Source organism: Corythoichthys intestinalis, chromosome 7, assembly GCF_030265065.1.
Source record: "Corythoichthys intestinalis isolate RoL2023-P3 chromosome 7, ASM3026506v1, whole genome shotgun sequence".
Taxonomy (NCBI): domain Eukaryota; kingdom Metazoa; phylum Chordata; class Actinopteri; order Syngnathiformes; family Syngnathidae; genus Corythoichthys; species Corythoichthys intestinalis.
The window spans coordinates 26,746,108-26,760,865 of NC_080401.1; the positions used below are offsets into that span (position 1 = coordinate 26,746,108).

At 38.8% G+C, this 14,758-nt stretch overlaps 1 protein-coding gene across 2 annotated transcripts in view; it reads left to right on the plus strand.

The window, feature by feature from the left end:
- The window catches only part of anos1b (anosmin 1b), a 71,183-nt gene that overhangs the window by 53,994 nt on the left and 2,431 nt on the right, over positions 1-14,758 (plus strand). For both annotated transcript variants that reach the window (XM_057842173.1, XM_057842174.1), the window contains exons 9-14: positions 3,352-3,490; positions 9,316-9,564; positions 13,208-13,302; positions 13,945-14,107; positions 14,258-14,490; positions 14,577-14,706. In XM_057842173.1, the coding sequence (XP_057698156.1) occupies positions 3,352-3,490; positions 9,316-9,564; positions 13,208-13,302; positions 13,945-14,107; positions 14,258-14,490; positions 14,577-14,705 (1,008 nt within the window). In that variant the 3' untranslated portion in view covers position 14,706. The remainder of the gene's footprint in view (positions 1-3,351; positions 3,491-9,315; positions 9,565-13,207; positions 13,303-13,944; positions 14,108-14,257; positions 14,491-14,576; positions 14,707-14,758) is intronic.

Sequence of the window (14,758 nt, forward strand, 5' to 3'; positions counted from 1 at the left end):
CATACAGATTCTTCTTGTAAAATGTCTTGATAATATTTATTTGGGTATAACTCACTATTTTTATGTGCAGTTATAAGTATGGTACTGCACCCACATAAACAATTTAAGGCTTGCACCAACATTAAAGGTCCTGTGTTCTAAAAATCGAATTTTTCCACAGTTGGATGCATTATATCTCATCAATAGATGGTTTTAAGCGAGCAAGACTCAACCTGTCAATCCAGTATTAGTTTTACAAAAATACGTGATTTCGACTTTACGTCCGCCATTTTGTCTCCAGTTGTTTTTTGTTTTTGTTTTTTGTTTTTAAGTCACACAAACAGTACCTTATTGTACCTCACAGTATCTTAATTTTTTACTGTTTGTTTTTTTTAAGCCGCATAAACAGTACCTTATTGTACATCACAGTATCGTGTTTTTTTTACTTTACGTTATTAATTATGACGTGTTCTGTCCTCACGAAATGTGAAGTTGTTAAGCTTGACAGACAGCAAACAAAGCAGTTGTGGTTTATGAAACTTTTTACTTCCTTCACTTTTGACAATTTGTAAAGCTGTAACACACATATGTACACTTATGTTAGAAATGACACACATTTTAACAATAAAACACTTGACCCAAAACGATTGGTGTGCAAACGTCCATCTAGCTTAATTTGCCTAACAAAAGTCTGCTATCTTAAATGCTACGAATGCTAAAATATTTACAATTCTCATACCAAATCAATCACACATAACTCCACAAACTGTAGCTCTAAACTTAATGAGAAATTCACAAACATATATTAGCTGAAACAACTTACAGCCTTATGTGGGCCAAACCAGAGCCCAGCTGTCCTTTATCCATGTTAGACGACTGTGCTCCAACGCTGCCACCAAATTCATGGGGAATTGAGGCAAGCTGACAAGCGTCAACAAGTGATATTGCTATGAACACTTTGGCACCACAGGTCAGTGTTCCCCTGTGCTAACTCTTCCAATATTACATCCACGTCTGTTATGCTAATTACTGTATGTAAGCAGTGCATACTGTCTATTCAGTGCAATCTGTTGACAATATACAGTATACTGTATATTGAATTCAATACTTGGTAGAGATAGGGCACACAACTATTCTAAGACAAGTGAAAGCCAAACAACACTGATGTCCATCTTCAAATTAAGGAATACTGTCATCTAATCAGGGCAAAGCGTTTTTATATATCAAATGTAAATGAAAAATCTAGTGGTCTCATCTGCCCAATACTTTGGATGTACTGGAGTAACATGACAAATATAATTCTGGGCATTTCCAACCCGAACGATCTTGGAAAATTGTAAAAGGAAATGCAATTACTTATCCATACTGAACTGCATGAATGTTATTTATATTATTTCATCTACCGTATTTTCCGCACTATGAGGCACACCTTCAATGAATGGCCTATTTTAAAACTGTTTTCATATATAGGGCGTATTATAAGGAGCAGTAGTATTAGTTGTTGGGGTTGCGTATGCATCCACTAGATGAAGCTGCATGAAAGGGAATGTCATGCCATAATTAAGTAATATTGATCCATATAAAGGTGCATTTGATAATAAGACGCACTTTCGGCTTTTGAGAAAATTGAAGGTTTTTAGATGCTCCCTATAGTGTGGAAAATACGTTACATGTACTGGATGTTCACGAATAAAAGAAACTACGTGTATTGTTTTTGCACTAAACACAATAAATGTTTTACTCTAAAAATCTGACGAGTAAAACAATTACAATAGAATAGAGATGCCTGTAGACTTCTGATTTGTCTGACTTAAAAATATTAGTTAACCGATCAAACTGTTGGTATCCTAATTATTATCGCCAAATTTGTTAATAAGTAGTTGAGCACTTCTAAGTCTACAAATGATTTGTTTACTCACCCTTTATTTAATGACAGGTAGTAGGACGCAGTAGTGAATGTGCAGAGGGAGTGTATTGTACTTGTGGACATTAGAAAACAAATACAAAGACAAATGTGTTTAGGTTATCTTTTAGATATTTACAGTGCTTTGGCTATTAGTTGAGGTCTTGTGAAATATTCAGAGGTCTCATGTGACATCGCGTGCAATAGCTGTTCAAACTTGAGGTTTTTCTGTAATTTCCGAGGCATTTTTCCCCCCAGAAAAATGTGAAAACATTTCAAACTTTTTGGTCTGTGAAGAGTGTCTGTTGTATGTATTTTAGTGATTGGTGCACCATGTGAGCATTCACTTTAAGAAGAAAAGAAACATCAAGAATATAAACATCAGAGTTTCAAGCTCCAAATGAAAGTTGTTCATATGGAGTTAGCGATCCTAAGTAGTGATGGTAATCCCAGACCGAGCCCATTGGAGCCATTTATCTTTAGTCAGGTCGTCTGTTCTGCTTGGCTGGTAGGCCTGGAACTTAAATGAGACCTCTTAACAAGTGTTTTTTTACCAGCAGCTGCATCTACTTACCAGGCACAAAAGGACACGGGACCATCACAACAGGTAGTTGCAGGAAAAGCAGAGAAAAACAATGTGTAATTTACTGTTTAGGACAAAGCTAGTTTTCATCTCAACTAGGCTTCTATGCAAGATGTGGGATATGCAGCATTAAAACTGCCATAAAAAAGGAATATGAAGGAAGCTTAATCAAACGTGAAATCCTCTGTGGAATTAGTGGTTATGAAATGTACATTGGTTTCTTTCATATAATGTCCTCTGACATTAAGTACTAAAATAGAAATGAAAGTTTTTTTTTTCTTTCTGAGTTGCATTAATGCAACACAAACTTTCTCTCCCGTCCTCACTCTCTCTCTCCTACACAGACACACACACAGCTGTACGGCTCATATGTTTTGACTATCTTGGTTGCACTAGAAATATCTTGTTTTTTAATGTTTTTGTTTTAGTCACTAAGGAACTGCTTAAAACTCAGGTCTGTAACATTTTGTCTTACATGCACCCACGTACGCACACAACGAACCCGCACACACACAGAAACGTGTTATCGTCTAAGCATCTCTTTGTTGTGGCGGTTCAGGTTGACACAGGCAGACAGATTTGATTGACTGTAATGAGCTGTCAATCATACAGCAGGCTAATTCAGAACAGGCCCTGCCTGTCAGTCAATTAGAAGGGCACACACATCTTTCGCTGTGTGAGGAGGAGAAGGAGGAGGAGATTAATATTGGAAAATATAAAGGAAGTCAAGATGAATATAACATTGACTGTGGTGGTTTATGAAGCCACAGATTTTTGGCGTCATTTCCATAGGATATGAGTTGGAACCCTGAAAAAATTGAATCAGATTTATAGTAGAAATTCCAATTTAAAAGAAAAATCTCTTCATTTTTGTGTTATGTTACAGGTGCAGTGCGAGCTGTGGCTACATGGTCTTCTTCCTGATACTTTCTACGTCCTGTCTGTACAGTCAGTAGCCTACTGGGGTCAGAAAAGACTGAAGAGCCCAAGAGCTCACACTGTTTTTACTACAATGTCTTATAAAGGTAAATAATACGAGGCATCCTTTTTTCTGTGATATCTAACCTTACAGCATTGTGCAATAACATCCCAAGAACTGTGTCAAAAATACTGCCTTTTCAAACTTGAATGATACTCTCTAAGGGTCCTGATTCATAAAGGATGTATAGATATGAATGGTGCCTTGAACTAGGCCTGGAGAAAAAAATCATATTCCAATATATCTGGCTGAATATCGATACAAGACATACAGTGTATTTTCCTAGCAATGTGAGAGCAAAATTTTCAGTCCGAGTCAAAGCCAAATATGAAATGTCACAAGTGATTTTATCGAACCTGGCTAAATAAATACATGAAACAGATAATAAATAAATGATAAACAGTTTTCTTCACTTGGTTCATGAAAAAAGGGTCAGTTGTTCAAATAATAAGATGCAAACATGAATACTGCATAACAACAGGAGTACTTAATTTGGAAATCAAGCCTTTGTAAGGTGCTCATTTGAACTACATCAATATAAATGATATAGTCTTTCTAGGGCTGTCATAAAAACGATTTTTCTTATTTTATATTTCTTAGATTATATTTCTTATTTTTTGCACAAAGATGATGATGAGACCTACATCTTTCAGGAGCAGCAGAGTAGATGAATAGATGCCACGTAAGCCTGTCGCAATAAGCAATAATTCAATTTATCGCACAGTAAATGAAAATGAAGGCGGTAATTTTCCCACTGCGATTTATCGCCTCACGTTCGTGCGTGCGTACGTGCGTGCGTGCGTGCAGCAGATGTGCGGCAGACGTGCTGTTAAAAGTAGTGTTGCACCGATACCATTTTTTGGCCCCGATACCAATACCTGGCTGTGCAGTATCGGCCGATACCGATACCATACCGATACCACCCCGATTATATATATATATATATGTATATTTGTTTTTGGTTTTTTTTTTTCCCAAAGAGCTACATAATTGGATGTGAAATCATTGCTATCAAGGCTTTGTCAGGCTGTTGCTTACCTTTGCAAAATAGGAAAAAGACTAGTACAAAGTATAATACTAGCCCAACAATAAGAAAGTAAAAATAAGTTCATAATAATCAACTCTGAATGAACTGAGTAAACTTTTTTTTAAACCTCTCAAAGGCCAAACAGTGCAACTTTCATGAAAATATTGTCACTTTCTGCTGCTGGTTAGATTGTGTTTTGTTGCTGGGCTGTTAGTGGGGGCGTTCCTGACGTCGCACCTGAATCCAATGCGGGCTCATCAATGCAGCATTTAAGCACGGGTGAGCTCAGAGAAGGTTGCCGAGATATTTGCTTTGCTGATCGCCATTTGACATCTCGCACTATAGTCTTGCTACATTTGCTTGTTACGCCCCTGCATTGGGTTTTTTCTGTTAGTGTGCTGCACTCGTTTGTAACCTCTACCCTGTGCAGGTATTTGAGTGTTTTTATTTTGGCTTTTTGGCTCGCTGCCTATCGTCTTAGTTAACCTTCGAGTTTGTAGTATTGAGCTCTGTCGACCTGCTGTCACGGACTCCTTTTGTTATTTCTACTATCCCGCGATCGCGTGTTGTTTTTTGTTTGCAATCATTAAACCCTTGTACTTATCCCCCGCTTGTTGTCCGCTTCGAGGTCCAACCTTGTTTCCGCATTTGCGGACGCTAACAATTATAAGTAATAATAATTGACCACAGCATCCCGTCTCTCTATTAGCCTCCTTTTTTCGGAGGGGGGGGGGGGTGCCTTATTTCTATTTCTGAAAAGTGGCAACCCTACTTTGGAAACAGTTCCCAAATTACTGCAGCATTTCTTTCAGTAAAAGACAATAAAATTAAAATAGACGTAGTGAACTGACCAGAGATTGTTGCACCTGTCCAGCGCCCTTCCTCTGGATAGCAGTCCTGCTCTTGCAGGCTCAAATTTGTTGTGTTCGTTCACGTTTCGTCTCCACATGTTTTATCAGGTTCGATGTATTGAAACTGACCGATTTAACTCCACATCTCGAAACTTTCAGGCCGCAAATCTTGCACGCAGCCATTGATTTTAATTGACGGGATTTCTATTTTGAAATATTTCCCGACCGCCGCCATGTCGGCCATGTCATTGGTCAGAAGTGGCTATTTGCCCGTTCTCATTGGTCTGGAGGAGGCCAATAGCGATAGATGTTTGGTGTTCATGTGTCATCACACAACACAGAGACAAAGTGTAGTGAGCGCCAGGAGAAAAAAAAAAGGCTGCGGTCAAATGTTATAATAATGGACCGGTAAATGGTATCGGCACCGTCTTTGTTGGTACTCGCCGATACCGATACCACCATTTTGGGCCGAATCGGCGCCCCCTGCCGATACTAGTATCGGTATCGTTGCATCTTTAGTTAAAAGTTCGGCTTCCTTGTTATTAACAGCGCAATATGCTGTGATGAGGATTCACTCTTTTTTATTGACTTCTGGGTATGTTCGTTTTACACATTTGAACCTAGTCTAAGGCTACGTTCATACTACAGGTCTTAATGCATGAATCCGCTTTTTTTTTTTGTATTTTCCCGAATCGAGTGAGGCATTAACTTGACGGTCTGAACGTGACAAGTCGCATAGAACTGGACTATTTCAAATCCGATCTGGGTCACTTTCGTATGTGGTCTAAATCCGATCTGGGCCACATTTTTCCAGAATGTGGCTGCCGGTCTGAACGTTCAAGTCTCCCGAATCGGAATTCATGCAGCAATGACATCAGCAAAGTGAAAGCGGCAGGCAGGACGGGAGCGATCTACCTGTGCATTAGCATCTAGCTTGAACTCTGCTTTTATGCACAAAGCGGGCTTGAACACGGTCATAAATAAATAAATGAAGAAAAGAATAAGCCTGCCAATTTTCGATTTTAATTCTATGCGCCGAATGAGCAATATTTCAGTATTGCTTACATGGCTGAGACGGGGCAAATTGACACACCCACGTCATGTCACGCACACAAGTCATGGTTTATGTGCGTGTGTGTATGCGTTCTATCAGTCCATATAAACTTTGAATAAAGGACTAAACGGGGATTATTAATGTCTGTTATTTCTTTTTGGAAATCAATATATGATCACCCTGGAATGACATACAGCTAGCATGTACAATTTGTTTGGATGCTTCTGCGCATGCGGTCACTTTGCTGAGCGCATCTCAGACTGCGAATTATAGCGCATGCGTGATACTTGAACGGGCTCCATGGACAAAGGCAGTCTGAACGGGCACGCCAAAAAACCAGACATGACAAAAAATCGGATTTGTGCATTAAGACCTGCAGTATGAACCTAGCCTTAGTGAAGCCAAATTTTTGTTACTGCTACTTAATTAATCTATTTTTCTCTGTTGTTGTTGAAGTGCAATTGTTTGTGTTCGTACAACTTTATACCTCTGTGCCTAAATGCTTAAGTTACTGAAGTGCAATTTTATTGTTCCTTGAAAAAGATATTTTATTTATTCTGTGTTTCTGTGCGGTATTGATATTGGTGTCTTTTACCTAAAAGAGGCATGGTCTATTGCAGACATGTCCAAAGTCAGGCCTGGGGGCCAAATGTGGCCCGTGGTCAAATTTCATCCGACCCCCAGCCTCTGTCATAAAATCAATAACGTCTGGCCCGCACACACTTAATAAATTGGTCAGCAGTACTCCTACCGGCATATGAAGTAGCTTACACACTAAATGCTGCTCCTCATTTACCCACTAAAATGCAGCAGCACTCTAAGCAACATTACCCCGTGTTACCCTTTACTTCCAATTTTCTAAAATGGCGACAATCAACAAAAAAAAAGTTGATTGCGACGGCCAACACTTCAAGGATAGGTGGAAATTGGACTATTTCATCACTAAAATACGCAACAACTGTGTCTGCCTCATTTGCAAAGAGACAGTCGCTGTTTTTAAAGAGTTCAATGTGAGTCAATATTACCAAACAAGACACGCTGACATGTACGACAACATTACAGGGAAGATACGCAGTGAGAAATTGAAGCAACTTAAAGCTAGTTTAATTTCACAGCAGCAGTATTTTACAAGAGCCCGAGAGTCAAAAGAGAGCGCCACAAAGGCTAGTTGCGAGATTGTTGAAATAATAAAGCAAATGTGACACACAGAATGGGTTGCTAAAATTTGCTTAAATATATTGTTCTACGTAAAGGACGTCAGCCATAGTCGGCCCCTCGCATTTTTACCACTCCAAATCTGGCCCCCTTTGCAAAAAGTTTGGACACCCCTGGTCTACTGTTTTTAGTTGGGATTTCTTAAAAAGTATTTTTGAATTTAAGAGTAAACGTTTATTGCGTTTAAATAGGTGTACTTAATATTACTTAGTATTATTAATATACAGTATACTGTATTCTTACTGTGTTATTGTAAATTGGTTTAAAAAAATTTGGGGGGGCGGGGCGCAATAATATCGCATATCGCAATAATTTATGAGAGAATTTATCGCCCACTAAAATTTGTTATCGTGACAGGCCTAATGCCACGTTTCCATTAATTATTCCGTAAAGCAGTGGGACTAGAAGCGTCCCTACAAGCCCTAACACAATTCTACCAGTCACTGGGGTGAAATAGCTCCATTAATGTTAGCTAGATAATGCACAAAGCTGAAACACAACAGTGTAATTTTAACTAATACCCCCTGCTTTGAAATAAAATAACTTAATGATGTACGTTAATACGACGCACATAATGGCAACATCAGTAAAACAGTGTCATTCTGTCTTCGTCTTGATACAGTATACCTGCTTGATGGCGTTTCAGGTGAACATGAGAGCATGACAGTGAACCCTCCTTTTTTTCTTGAAAATAAGACTATACTTTGGACACTCTGGTCCACTTTTTTTGGCTATATTTCCCCGTTGTCCTCTTCGCCGCTCGAAACTCTTGCCGCCCAACCCTCCGAAATGTCAACATTACACTGAGCAATTTTTGTTTTAAACTTCTCATCAACCATTGACGGTATGTTGTGGTCTTCGACGCATTCACGTCATCAATGACATTGACAATGTCGACTAGTTGGGACGGATCAAATTAAAAAATATATTGATATAATTTTCTATATCGATGTATTACCCAGCCCTACTTTCAACATAAACTCATGTACATTATCCATTATATATCACAAGGCTCACCCAAAATATATTGTTTTTTCCCTTGGATCATAGAACATTTCTCCACAAAATTTCATGAAATCACTATCACATTGTTTATTTCTAATATTCTTAGCCAAATGGGGAAAAAAAACACGTGAATAGGTACTTCTTGCCGATGCACATGTACACTTGTAAATCTGGTGTTAGCAACGTAATCAGAGATTAAAGTCTAGATGACTCCCTACTCACTGGATGATCTCTCACAGAAATTATCTGACAGATAAACGAATAATAGTAATATTTCGAATATACTGATTGAAGAATTCAGCACAGTTTCTTTTTTTTCTTACAGGATGAACGGACTGAGCTGTATTCAAAAAAAGATTTGAGTCTTAAAGAATAGAATTCATGGTCTGTCCATGTTACTAAACTCACTGGCAGATGCAGAGTATGGCAGGTTAAGTAGTCGTCCAGCCAACAAACAGGCCTGTCGATCAACCCGGCACTGTATTATCTCCCAGCTGCAGCTCAATTATTCAGACATGCAGCTACAATTTGCTATGGAACATGTCAGCTTTTCTATTTCTTGAAGTAGCCACATATGGTATTTGACGATGAGGCGGAAAGGTCGTTACTACTTTGCCACATTCTTTTCAAAGACAATATATTCATAAATTTTCTTTTTTTTTTCATTTTACATTTTAAAAACACATTTTTTTACTCCATCTGCTGTCATTCTGCCAAAGGTGAAGACCTCTCCAATGAGCTCCCATCGGCATCTTCTTCACTATCCCCATCCCAGCCCTTGTCTCCATCCCTCTCCTCCTCCTCCTTCTCTTCCTCCTCTCCTGACCTTCCCCTTTTCTCTTCTCTTCCTCACCCTGAATCCCCTCTCGATCATGCGGTACCTAGTGACCTTCGCTTGGAGGTTGCCGCCCCCCATTATCATAATGGTCAGCTACAGGTCAAGGCTTTCTGGAAAAGGTCTAACCATGGTGAGTTGATTTAGAAACAAACAAAAGACATTCTAATGGCATTTTCTTCTACTGTACCTCAAAGTACCATCATTTTCAGACGATTAGCCGCTACTTTTCCCCCTGCTTCGAACCCTGTGGTTTATAGTCCAGTGTGGCTTATTTAAGATTTTTTTACAGGCTAATGGAGTGAATGCCTTATGGTCTAAATATCCCATAACACAATGTGGACACCTGCGGTTTTCTTCAAACTTTGTTGGTTAGGCTTATAGACCCTACCCACGTGACATCACAACTCCTTCCTCCTGACTGGTGCCGCCCAATTGTCCGTCAACACATCATGTTTCCCTGTTACGGCTACGTACATTCCTCCTATTTACGACGTGTTTTTCTGCTCGTTAACATTAATAATCAAAATGGTGAAGGCGTGTGTGGCGGTCGGTTGCAATAACAGAGAAGATAGACGGAGAAGACGGAGAGACTTGAAGTTCTACCGGATTCCGAGAGACCCGGAGAGAAGAGAGCGAGATGGGCTGCTGCAATTCGACGAGAAAACTGGGCTCCAAACGATTACCACAGATTATGTAGTAGTCATTTTATATCTGGTAAGATGCATTTAATATATATTTAGAGGGTTTTGGGCTGACAACCACAATTAAGATCATTGCTAGGCTAATCGCCGACAACATACACGTATGTATGTAGTGAGAGTGCCATATAAACATTAAAAGCCCTAACTCCATTGACAAACGACATGAAATACATTAGACTTGACAGTGGATGTTAGCAATAACAAAAGATTTTGAATTGAAAATTTCGTAACTCACCTTTCCAAGCACAAGATAGATTCCTGCCGAATTTTCGTGGACGAGGACCTGTTTCACCCAACCAGCAACGAAGTATTTATAAGCCTCCAAGCTCTTAAAGTTTTTCAAACTTTCGTGAGAATAGGCTGATTTTGTGTGGACAAGATAGTTGTACAGTTCAGGGTAGCTAGCAGATGTCAGGCAAATACGGCGGAGACAGCGGGTCGATAAACATCGATTTAGGCATCAAATATGGATCTGGCGAATGGATAAACTGAAGCTTTTCCACATAACGCCTTTTATGCAACGCATCAAGTGAGTTTACGGCATCCGAAAGCACCGGGTCTTCCATGAAATGCATTATAAATTGCTCGATCAATTGAGACCATTGATAATACAGACACATAATGACGGACAAGTGGGCGGAACCATACAGCGAGCACGTGATTTTGTGACGTCGGTGGGTAGGGTCTATAGTCAAGTGTGCCTTATCATCCAAAAATGACAGAAATTGATTTAACATAGTAACACCAAACAGAAAACCCATTCCCAACAGATATTGTAGTAACTTCATTAGTCTGTAGATTTTTTTTTTTTAATTTAATAATTATATATATAATTTGATCCTGACAACTTACTTACTTCACTGTAATTTTTGGACAATAAGGCACGCCTTAATACAAGCACTGAACTATGAGCCGCATGTTTCAACGCAGGCAAAAAAGTACAGATTTATAGTCTGAAAGGTACTGTACAATCCTGGGCTGCAAAGACAATCACCATCTTAATTTAGCTATTTAATTATTTTCGGAAAAGTACTACAGGAATAGACGTACAATAAAAATATATTATTTATGTAAGTTCATAACTTTTTTCCATTGATGAACTGCAGGTTCATTCTCTTGGTATCTTTACAACTTTCTGCTGGGGCTCTAATTTTCCTTGGAAGAATCCCAAGGTTGTTTTGTAAAAGTTTTTTTAAACAAACAAAAAAAGCAACAATATGTAATCATAGACTTCATAATATATTGACTTGACACATTCCCCATACACTGCTTTATTTATTAGCAGTCGGTCACATGCAGCCGTCTAACGCCGGATTTAGGTTGAAAAAGTACGAAAGCTATACTGCATTCAAACAGAAAGGATTGGCTCAGGAGTGATTTGTTCGAGGATTCAAGGTAATTGTTATATTTTTCGCAACGTGCATGCATTTTGAAACGTTGTAAAAAAAAAAAAAAAAAAAAAAATGGGGGAAATTAGCCACTACAGCTTTGGCATTATACTTCACAACATTTACTGTACAGAAAATAACTGCTAACGTCTCGTTTTTTTTTTTTTTTTTTTTTAACCAAGAACCGAGACAGTTTTACGTCCATATCTGTAAAGAATTCAGGGATTTAAAGCATTTATTCACAAGAATTTTCAATGCAAAAATCTCTTTGTTTACATATGTCGGCCGCTAATTTGGTTACTGACTAGCATCATAGTTCGCAATATTTACGTTAAATAAATGATAACTGCAAAGTTTTTTTGCTTTTAACCAAAAATCGAGACAGTTTTACGTCCATAACTATAAAGAATTCAGGGATTTATGCATTTATTCACAAGAAATTTCAACGGAAAAAGCTTTTTCTGTGATATGGTGGCCGCTAATTTGCTTACTGAATAGCATCATAGTTCGCAATATTTCCGTAGAATAAATGCTAACTGCACGTTTTTGTTTTTTTTTGCTTTTAACCAAGAATTGAGACAGTTTTACGTCCATATCTATAAAGAATTCAGGGATTTAAGCATTTAATCACATGAATTTTCAACAGAAAAAGCTCTTTTTCTGTTTTATGGCGACTGCTAATTTGCTTACTCAATAGCATCATAGTTCACAATATTTATGTAAAATAAATGCTATCTGCACAGTTTTTTTATTTTTGCTTTTAACCAAGAATCAAGACAGTTTTTCATCCATATCACAGCTGTCAAACCGATTCCAGAATGGGCCAAGTGGGTGCAGGTTTGCTTTCCAACCAATGAAGAGGACACATTTTCACCAATTAGATCTTTTACATGTGTAATCAGTTAAACTTTGTCAGCTGCTGCTTGTTTCAGCAGGAAGTTCATTGGTTAAACTCTCTGCGCATTATCGATTGGAACAAAATCCAGCACCCACTTGGCCCTTTCTGGAATCGGTTTGACACCTTGGTCCATATCTGTAAAAATTTCAGGGATTTAAGCATTTATTCACAAAAATTTCGAACTTTAAAAGCTCTGTGTTTCCACTCGGTCAGCTTTGACGGAGATAGGCCCCCTCTTAATCGGCCCCGCGCCCCATGTCCCATCAATACATTATGAAGTCTATGATGTAATGTATGTTCACCCAAATTCAAAAACTGCAAACCTGACCATTTTATTTTATTTTCACGTGGGCAAGTTTATCTTAAAGGTTATGAGGGACACAAGATAAAAATGTTCACATCCTATTCTATGACGAAAATATTGTGCTTTACTGCTTTCTTTGAGTAACTCCTTCATGTTGCTAAATAAACACTGACTGAAAAGGTTTTTGATTGAATAGAAGGTACGGGCGTGCAGGGATTTTAGCTCTGAGTTGTTCCTGTCGGCTTCCTCTTTTGATACAATCTACAGTTATCAGTGTCGGACAAAATGTAGCTTGAGAAATCAAACCCATGGGAGTGTCGCCACTGTCCTCTCTCCTGTAGATTTTGGCAGCTGGACGGGTATAAAATGAGTAACATATCACTTTTGGCCATCATTATTAAAGGAATGTACAAAAACAGGATTTTTACATGTTGATTTTTCACCTACTCACTCAATGTTTGTTTAATATTGTTCTATTGCAGCCAGAAATCGTCACCCTGGGCCATACATTCTGCGGTGGCGCCCACATACCTGCAGCACTAATGTTACAGGCACTGAGGGCACAGCCAATGTGCAGGTACAATACTTTTGACTGATTAATGATGTGTCAGAGTGGGTGTTTTGGTGTTACATATGTGAATATGAATATGTGTCAGGTTGGGTTTCAACACCATAACTCATTTTTTCCCAATGGAATGCCCCCATCTTCTGTGTTTTTGTAACCATGTCTTTCGGCCATCGTCACTTTGTCGAGCCTCACTTTTGTCATCATCTGTGTCTCAGATTTCCTTGCTTTGAAATGTGTCATTTGCACAGATGCCAAACAACTGGAGGGGAAAAAAAGCAAATGGCACCCCTAGGAGGTGTTAATGCATTCAATAAGACGATGAAACATGTTATTCACCGCACAAACTAAAAGATATAAAGAGGGGTGATGCAGTGATGATCATATCTTGTAATGTGTGATTAAGATGGATAGTTTTTGCCCCAGCATTTCATATGAAAATACTTTTATTTTACTGATTGAAATTCATTTGTTTATGTTCGGTGAAGTATATTTTAACTGATAAGTCATCTTTCATCCATTAATCGCTACCAAGTTCAAACTGTTGAGCATGATCTTTTTCCCAATATGAAATAAATATATTTCTGAAGGGGTAAAAAAATGTCACTTAAATCATTGGTCCTCTCACAACCTGGCCATATTTTCGCCCTCCAGGGTACTCATTACACCATTACAGGCCTACTGTTTGCATGTAAGTACTGGGTAGCTGTGGCAATGACAACTGATGCTGAGTTGGAAGCTGTTGCCTGGGTCACAACCCCAACTTGCTCCTCCATCAGGGTCAAAGGAGACAAAACTTTGCCCTGCAGCACTGAAGGTACTATCATATTTAGAATGTTTTTTTGTTTTCATAATCACAATTTTGATAACTGAAATCGGATTGCAACTCGTTTTGAACGTTTTATTTCACTCATTAGATCTTGAAAACAAGTATTTTCAAATCAAATGTTTCCCATCCTTGGGTCAGAGCGCCCACTAGCAGGCAGAAAGGTGATACTGCGTCCAGAGCGCCTGACTGCAAAATTCCAGCATGTCAATGGTACACTACTAGCTTTTTTTCGCTGGAGGGTATCCCAACATGCACTGGACCTGGCAGAAGTTCAAGGGTTCCAGTTTACTTGGACGCTGCAATCAGATGTCACCTTGGTAGCAAAAGGCCAAGAGGATACTCTTATCTCTCAGACGCAGACAATTGCACCGGTGAGACAGAAATAAAATACTGTTTATACAGCCTAGTTTTGCAGCCATGTATGTGTCATCATTTCCATATGTTTCTTACCTCTCAGTCTCAGCGGGCAGTGATAATTCATGGCCTACAGAGTGACAGTGCTTACAAAGTACAACTGCAGGTTTTAACACCAGGAGGGAACAACGGCGCTGCGGTTTTCAAGACTTTTCACACTCCAGTACTGTGAGGTAACAGTTTCTTAAGAATATGTTTAATAACCCAAAACGTTTTACCCACTTC